We start from the raw sequence: 9,835 nt of genomic DNA on the forward strand, positions 1-9,835 counted from the left end.
TGTTAGATAATATGTTGTGGCCCAAGTCCAATTGTGGGCTTGAGGTCCATTAGTAATATTTAGGGTTTTAGGGTTTGCTTGTAAGCTTATAAATATCTTATCAATAAAATGTAATACCCACAGTTTTCATTATTCAACAAAAATAACAGTAGCAATTACTTTTTGTAATCCAAAAATGGTTATAACTCAAAATTTAGCCAATGATTCCAACATAAAATCTCAGGGAAAGAACATGAGTAGAATTATGCAAGTAAAATGGTTGACTTACGCTTATAAAATTTGATATTTTGACAGGATTTACTTCCGCATTTGCATTTGAATGCATTTACAGCATAACTATCATCATCATTAAAATCAATACCATAATCCTGCACCCAATCTACAAATGTTAAATGGCTGCTTAACCTCAAAAACTCACGATCCTTACAAGCCTCGGCTGCGTACTACTTACCCAAGTTAATTCCTCCATAGCCTTTACAGCCCGAGTAGTGAAAAAAGCATGCTGCAAAAAAAGATTTTTAAAAAAAGAAAAAACGAAGTTAACAACTAAATGACTTCATTAGATACGATTATAAGAAACAAGAAATAACAAAAACATTACATGGTAATAGTGATGATCCGGTGACTCCACTTCAACAGGGATCGCAACCAAGTTAGCATCCTTACATCTATTACACAAGTTTTTGGTACACAAGTTTTTTAAATCCAGTAATAATTTGATTTAATCATTGTAGAAAACAAAATATAGCATACCTATGGTTAATGAAACGCGCAACGTTTCCATAAGATGTTGCATCCAAACAGAGGGCCTCATCATCCTTCAATAAACCATTTGAACTCCAATTAGCATCCTTTAATAAACCATTTGAACTCCAATCAGCATCCAACAGCACATGGTACGTGTACTTCTCATCTTCATTATGCTCATATCGATCAAATAACTCGCTATTCGTCAATATTTCTCCGACATACTCGCATACAAACGTCCCTTCAGCTAAATCCTCGAGACTTCTAAGTCCCCAGCCCTTTCCTTCGGGTGTCATAAAAACCTAGAAATAAACAAGTTACTTTTTCGGTTTCTCAAAAAATTAAACATTTCACAAAATTTACATGTTATAATAATAAAACTTAACCTGTAAATTTGCTTGAATTCCTCTCTGAACAACTCTGTTTCCACAGTTCAAACCGCACCCACATTTAAGCCAACATTCTTTTATAAACTTCCTCGTCAAATGGCCTTTACATAAACCAAGATCGATCCTTCTTTCCATCCTCTCAAGTGGGCAATTATCACAGTAAAAAAGGTTAACCTTTTTACGGTTCAAATTTACTGCAATGCTACTTTCAAGAAATTCTTTCTTGAGTGAACCTTCAATGGTGTACGCGAACTCACCTTCAGTTTCAGCAGCACAAGCACACGGTGTTTTAAGGGACAAACAATCGCCAAAGCAATCAGAGCAGCAATCTTCATCAGATATACGAGCAAGCGAAAACTTCACATTTGCAGCATTATAGTTAACGTTGTTCTGAATGTAGGTGAAAGCGGGTAGCATCTCATCATTAAATTCATTAATCAGTGATATTTCTTGTTTCTCCAAACCCCGAGTTATATCGGCCACAAAATAGTGGCTTCTGCTAAGTTCAACCGACGAGTCCTCGTTTGACCAAATAGTCAAACTACTAACCATATCCTGCTGCTTCTTTATCATCCCACTAAAACAACTCCTATCAAACTGCATACCATTAACATCAACAACATGTTTGAACGCACTTGAAACTACAAACTTTGGAATTGGGACTTGATGGCTAACATAATCAGACGGTGATACGAGCGCATTTGACAAGCTCCATTCATCACCTTGTTCCTCAGGTTCCTTCAAATCGTTAACGATTGGGAGCTTATTTTGACTGTTATTATTCCCCTGTTCCACAAAACATTGGCACAAGTCTTTTAATATCCCAGAGATCGAGATTTCTGTTCCGATGAGTTGAAATTTCTCTCGATACATATCCTCAACTTGATTCAGAACTGCATTAATATTTGGAATGTGAAACCCTTGAGGTGGTTTACGTATGGCGAAGGCCAAATTGACTTCTCCATTACAAGAAGAAGCTACATCGATCTCAGACGAACACGGTGATACATCGACATTCTCGTTCTCATTTTCATTGTTGTCGATATTATTAAACTCTAGAGCCTGCAACTTGTTCTCTTCCACCAAGCTTTCCGACACAGAATCAGTCTCATTTGATTGTTTAGGGGGAGCTGTAAAAGGTTCAAACAAATTACAAGTCATATATATAGAATATAGATATAGATATACAGATGATTTTCATTACAAGATTAATCTTGGAAACTTATTAAAAAGTAGGTACATCATGATAAGTTTGTACCAGGTTGAGTAAGGGGATTTTCGAATGGGGGTATTGGGTCCATTCCTTCACGTTGACGGTTTTCAGAAATATAAACAGTCTCTGTATGAGTTTCAACCAAGTGTTGCATTTCACTGAGCTCAGATGAACATGGTGATACATCCATATTCTCATTCTCATTTTCATTGTTGTTGATATTATTATAATACTCTAAAGCCAGTAACTTTTTCTCACTTAAATGTGTAGAAGGACCTGTACAAGGCTCTAACAAATTAAAAGTTAAAAGTCATAATGATTCTCATTTCATGATAAATAAATCTTGGAAACTAAACAAAAAAAAAATGATATGATAAGTTTGTACCAGTTTGAATAAGGGGAATTTTAAATGGGAGCATTGGGACGACTCCTTCACATTGATCTTCTTCTTCAATGATATGAACAGTCTCAGTCTGAGCATGAATTTCAACCAGTTGTTGCATTTCAGATGCACAGTTACTTGAGCTTCCCACTCGAGCTTTTTTTACAAGTGGTTTTTCTTCTGATTCTGCTTCTTCTTCTTCCGACTCATCATGCAATTTAAAGTCATCATTCACAGCATTTGTTGTCTACAAAACAGAAAATAGAACCCAACGTTAATCTAGAGTAGTACAACTGTTAATAGCAACACAAAGTGGAAGAATAAGCAACAGTATAGGATCCATAATTCAATATGCATCGATTTCATGCTGATAAAGTGTACCTTAGGACTCTCACAATCAAAAATCGCATCTACGAGCACTCGATAATTCTCCTCCTCAATATATGTCCAGTTGTTGTCATAAACCTCCAGGAGCTGCTTCAATGTTGATTCCACAGTTTCTTCAGAAACCATGAATGTCTTCATTGCTTTGCATGCTTTTTCAACTTTTTTACGATTCAGTCTTTTAGGTGCCATGATTATGTCCGATACAAGATCAAACTACGAAATTAAGAAAGCAAGATATACATAAGCATATTGACATAATAACAAAGGATAAAATACCATGATTTGATCTCGAACAAGTACAATGATTCAAAATTATAACAGGAAGATGCATAAGCTGAGATAAAATGTACATACACACAAATGCATTAACTACTCTAAAAAGATGCACATAGGATCCATTTCTCACTCAATCTCCAACTCGGATCTTGAGAATGGATCCCTCCTATTTCCAACTCGGGTCTAATACCAAACCTTCACAACCATACTTCTAGAACCTTCTAGAAGCAAGGGTATTTTTTTTTTTTTTTTTTTTTTTTATTTTAGAAATGCAAACACTCACACATCACCATAAACCCCTATACTTAGCACTTGAGACTTGATACTTTTGATCATAATCGAATCAATAAATTTGTCTAAAAATTTTAACATAATTAGCACTGTAACGTTGTTTTTTTGATAATTAGGGCTTTAAATAATTTATTGACAAAATGAGTGCTGACGAAAGCATCATCATCAATATGAATGAATGCTCAATTACAAAGTTTATTAAATCAGCTATTTACCCAACTGAGGTTATCTTTCTTTGTTTTACTACAAGAAACCTCCAAATATACAGGAGTTAAAACGTCATTGTGATCAGCAAAACAAAAATAAAATATAAAATATTGGGAATCGAGTACCTTATTAGTGTTTGAATAATGCTTGAAAATTAGTAGAGTATGAACTTCTAATCCTGAAAAATAATAATGAAGTTAAACCATCCCTTTTTTCTACCTCAAGAAAAATGAAATCTTTATGTTTTTACTACTTCGTCAGAAAGATTTAAAAGGTGAAAATGAAAATTCTGTCTTACACTACAACAGCAACAACAATCAGAAGAAGACAAAATTTTCAAGATCAAATTATGGAATATACGTGTCGTCATGTAATTTGTTTAAATTACTTTTCGTGTTTCTAAAACTTTTCATATATCCTTCTATTCTGTACATATAATAATCATGAGAATGAGAATTTCCCTCGCATCACAATTTCTAAATTTTTTAGTAAAAACTTAGGCTTGATTTTGAATGGGAAGGAAATAAAGTAAAAAGAAAATTTAAACCTTTGGTGTTCCTGAAGTTTTAGTTTGAAGGGAGAATGAAAAGAAGTGAAGTGATTATTAAGAGTAACTAGTTAATTGACCCGTGAATTCACGGGTTGGATAAAAAAAAATCTACCTTATAATATTACATTAATTTTTTGTGATTAAAAACATAAATATAAATATCTATGTTATAATATTACCATATAATATTACAGTAATTTTTTGTGAATAAAAACATAAAAATAAATATCTATGTTATAATATTAAGGTAAGATTAAAATATTGTAGGCTTGGTTCTACACAGCTAAATGGTTTGTGGCAATATTTTCCTTCAAACCACAAAGTTGTGATGAGTTGAGATTTTACCACTAAATTACCTTGTATCTGTCGATTGAAGACATGCACGCAAACAAAAGGAATTACGAACAATATTACTCGTACTTAAAAGTAAATTAAATAATACAATTATTAAATTGTGAAATTAGGCCAAGATAATACGGAGTATAATAGTTTCTACAACTGAAGGATAAAACAATTTAGTGTACTAAGAAGGACAAAAACACTTGATCAAAAACCAAAGCTGTAACTCAAGTAACAAATTAAATCATAAATGTAGCACACCAAGAAAAACGCAGCCTGCATTAAATCACAAAACCGAATCAAAGTAGAACATATCCTTGAATATAGCTCACCCAAAAACACCCAAAGTATCATTAAATCAAACATATTACGGAGTAATATATTATACAAAAAAAAAAACACCCCTAAATTTAGGTCTTAAAGCATTGAAGGCTTGAAATATAAATATTCAAGAATTTATTCAAATTAAAATGCCATTGCCAAGATATTACAGCAACAAATATCAAAATTAAGAAATAGAAATTTGAAATATTGGAGACGGCGAACATTCAACAACAAATTGCAAAACCATCAAGAGTATACATAGTCTTGCAAATTTTCGTCGAGATATGATACTTCCACATCCAACCCATATATATAATAGTTTTTACAACTGAAAAAATTACAATCCTTATATATATATATATATATATATATATATATATATATATGGGTTCAAATGAGAACCAATAAAATGTAAAGAACTGTGAGAACCAATCTTGACCAATCAAATATTTTCAATTCAAATTATATTAAAAGGATATATTAGTAATTTAAGTTTTAAAAAATCAGTTACTTTTAAATGAGGAACGGTTTTTTCTCACATGCAAGTTAGTATTCTATTTAAACACACTTATATAAGATTATTCCGTATTTCATAAACTGCTTGTGCACATTAGTTTACATGTGCACATGTTCATATGTACAAAAATATCGATAAACATGTTCGTAAAATCATTAACACTTTGAAATGTTCATATGTGAATAATATATTATTAACAGTTATCACCAACTTATAAATGTTCATGTTCATATTTTATCAATTCAGTTTTTAGTATCGCATTTGATTTGTGTTCATATCGCACTATGTTCAAATGTGCATATATATTATATGTGAACAAATGACAAGCCGTAACTTCTGGTTCGTCATTTGCATCAATAGCAGAATCACAAGATTGCACATGTCAACATGTTCATCTCTTTAGACATAAATCCAAATGTGCATATTTCTTGACCCTAACTATGTCCATGTGCACATCTGAGCAATTAATTACACGTGAATGGTTCCATCTTAATTTTCGGATAAGCAGGCATCTTTAGATATATAAAGAGATGAAGTAAAAAGAAAAAAGAAAGAAGGCGTGAAGATAGTGTGACGGTTCCGTTGTGGCCGGTGGTGGCAGGACGCTTGGACGGCAATATAGAAGATGTCAAACATAATAATACGCAGGTGGTTGGACGATACAAAAGTAACGCCGAATACAATGGTGATAATACCGTTGTCATATAGAATATAACTAGTTCGGTTTAGCCCGCGCGATGCGGCGGGGTCTTTCGGTCCGCGTATTCTTATTTAACGCAGTTTTATTTACAGAAGGGAAAACGGCCCATGTGTTATGCGTCGTTGTTATTATTGTCGTCTTTAGTGTTTTTTTAAAATATGTTCGGTTCAAACGTAGTTAATTTCGTTTTGTTGATAAAATTATTTCGAGCCTGACGGTGGTGGCGAAAAAATTTAACTCCTGGCGACCAGGAAGATACGGGATGTCGTTGTCTTTAGCGTTTTTTAAAAAGTGTCCGTTTCGAGCGTAGTTAGTATCGTTTTGTTCATAAAATTATTTCGAGTCTGATGGTGTTGTCGAAAAAATTTAACTCGAGGCAAGCGGGAAGATACGGGCTGTCGTTTGTTTAGCGTTTTTTAAAAAGTGTCCGTTTCGAACATAGTTAGTCTTGTTTTGTTCATAATAATATTTCGAGTTTAATGGAGTGGTCGGTGAAATTTAAATCAGAGCGAGGAGGAAGATACGGGCTGTCGAAGGCGTTGGGGGAGTTTTTATTTTAAGTTAGGGAATTGACAATTTAACTCCTTTAGTGCAGGTTTTTTTTTGTAAGTTGGTAAAAGTTGAGGGGTGTCGTTTTAACCCAAAAATGCATGGGGGTGGGTGGCGAACGAGACATCCTCCCACCTTTGTTAGTATGTAAAGGATTAATGATTGCTTTAAATGTGAGAAATTGTTGTAAATTGGAAGCAGATGGTGGATACGAAGGAGATATACAAATATTGTAACTGAAAGTAACATTAAAATGGAATCAAATATCACGTTATCCTATAATTGTGTAGTGGCAGTTTTTTTCTTTGTAATCATAAGACCATAATACCCTTAGGCCCGTATTTAATGATACAGAAATTTCTTTTTAATTACTAATTGTGTTAAATCATTTTGGTCCCTTAGATCATAACATTTAAAGGTCAAGATTAGTTCTTTCAGTTCTCTACTTTTATTTGGTTCTCATTTGAATTATATATATATATATATATATATATATATATATATTAAATAATTATTTTTACCATAAAATAGTAGGAGACATCTAGTTTGACATTTTAACATTAATTATAGTGCAATATCAACAAACCAAAACGAAATTAATATCATATTGATAACTTCTCATACTTAAATGTTGATGTAAATACCCAATTTTCAAATGACACCAAAAATATCATCGTCAAACCTAAACGAAAGTTGAAGCAGAGCTACTTAAATTTATAGCTGTAAAAATAACCATCATACACAATCAATTGATAAAATATCCATGTATTACCTCCAACACACATAAACGAAATTAAGAATTCAAAATCAATATCAAAACTAAAGAAAGACGATAACTTATGTAAATAGAACTCAAGAATTTCTAAAATAAATAAGTCTAACCACAAACTTACAATATGATTATCGCAACTCAGTCTTCAAATCCAAATACTGCTACAAGTCTGAATCCATAAAAAAAGAAAAGTTATAGTAACTTATAGTGATGTATAAATTCATCTTTTACATTAACCTTGCAAGATAGATGAAGCTTAATGGAACTTAACATTCTTTCACATGCGATACTTAGTTCACGAGCAAAAAGAAACCCTAACAATCAAAATCAAGTTGTAATCGAAATACAGGGGAATCGATCGGAAGAGATCTAAGAAAATCGCCATGCTAAAATTACCAATTTTGAAGTTGACGAAGAGATAAAATAGTAGCGAAATTGATATTAGTTGTATGAGAGAATTGCTAGCTTGATAAGAAAAAATTAACTGAGGAGAAAGAGAGATCTAAAATTAAATTATGGGTGATGAATTGGTGGTGATAAGAACCAATCACAATTGCCATAATAATAAATTCAAATTAAGCATGCTTTCACTGTACATTTGCTTAGGAAAGAGTGTACATTTGCTTAGGAAAGAGTACTCCACACACTACACTGTTCAAATTTGCACAAGTTTTCACTTTTTAAACTAATACGGAGTAAACTAATTGCATTTATTTTTAGTTTAGTTAATACAATTTTATACAATAATTATTTAAATATTACATCATTAAATCTGTATGTTACAACCTTTGAAGCCCATTATACAACCTTGTCAAGCACATGATTACCTCAGCATAAACTCCCTATTACTACGTATTAGATAAAATAGATTTTTCCTTCTAAGACATCCTTCCAAATTGGAAGGATCGCCTTCATCCCCTTTCATTTCATTTATTTTCTTTTTCACTCAATCTCTGGAACGCAACCTTAGTAACATTAAAGAGATCCAATAAATTAACAAATACAAATAAATACAGAAAAATAAAAAAATAGCAATAGTCAAACTAAACATTCATAACCAAACGTCCTCACCAACAGGTGAAAAAACACGTTAGCGGGGAAGTAAACAAGATTTGTTACTACAACATATAGAAACTGTTGGAACTTGAATCTGGTTCGATCCGGATCCAATCTGTTCACTAACTTCTAAAAACTATATATCTTTATGTTGGTATTTATTTGAATTAAGTATCCATTTATGTTATTAGTTAACTAGTATTAACTAACCATTGATATGGTGATTAATTGTGACCTATGGTATTCTTGGAGTTTTCTCTTGTGAGACTATATAAATAGAGTCGTACCAATTTGTTGTATACACGAGAGATAGAGTAACACATACACAAATATCAGTTGAGAGAAGAGTATTCGTGTTCGTTTAGTACGAATCAAACTCGTTGAAGGAATTTTAGGTTGTGAACCTCGAAAGCTTTCTATTTGTGATTGCTTTGCCGACCGATGATCTAAGCAACAAATCTTTCCGCTTCCTCTAGTAGTTCCGCTATATGTATTCGGGTATGTTCGGAATTCTCTATTTACTTCATTGGTATCAAAGCTATACGTTTAAAATCTCGATTTATGTTTGTCAAATTTGTTTGATAAACCTATATGATATGAAATCTATGTTCTTTAGTATTGCTTGATGAGAATTGCATGATCTCGTCATAAACCTTATATTTGTGTTTTGTATGTTTTGCTACGTACCAAAATTGTTTCTATACAAACTTCCCAGATAAATTTCTCAAATATTATTCGCATGATGTTGATTATTGGTTGATCGTATAATCCAATTGGATGAACATGGTAATTAATTTGAATGTGAACTATAATTGTCAAAGTAACATAAATATAAACTAGGATGAGGTCATAGGCCCATTTGGGCCCAAAATTTTGGATGAAAAAAAAAAATGCTAATGTCATCATGTTACTATTCCTACTATTCATTCATGCCCGCTAATATACTTATTTATAATGGAGAGTAAAAGTTTTGAACTTACATCGACGCCTTTATTTATTAGTATTCCATGAATGCCTTAGTAAATTGTAATTATATTACTTTAAATATTTGTTCAATCGTTAATATTTCATAATATATTAACAATGAAGAGTTACATTGTTAAATGGGTCATCGCATTAGATCAGAATAAGTGATT

General features: G+C 32.2%; 1 protein-coding gene across 1 annotated transcript; it reads right to left on the reverse strand.

The window, feature by feature from the left end:
* Positions 1-242: 242 nt before the first annotated feature.
* Positions 243-3,307, reverse strand: LOC139854549 (probable inactive histone-lysine N-methyltransferase SUVR2). Its single transcript, XM_071843849.1, has 8 exons — positions 3,113-3,307; positions 2,735-2,978; positions 2,395-2,625; positions 1,134-2,266; positions 754-1,049; positions 602-668; positions 452-502; positions 243-368 (listed from the first exon to the last, which is right to left on the reverse strand). Exons 1-8 carry the CDS (start codon positions 3,305-3,307, stop codon positions 243-245), a joined length of 2,343 nt encoding a protein of 780 aa, XP_071699950.1.
* Positions 3,308-9,835: the final 6,528 nt, after the last annotated feature.

This window comes from Rutidosis leptorrhynchoides, chromosome 6, assembly GCF_046630445.1.
Source record: "Rutidosis leptorrhynchoides isolate AG116_Rl617_1_P2 chromosome 6, CSIRO_AGI_Rlap_v1, whole genome shotgun sequence".
NCBI lineage: Eukaryota > Viridiplantae > Streptophyta > Magnoliopsida > Asterales > Asteraceae > Rutidosis > Rutidosis leptorrhynchoides.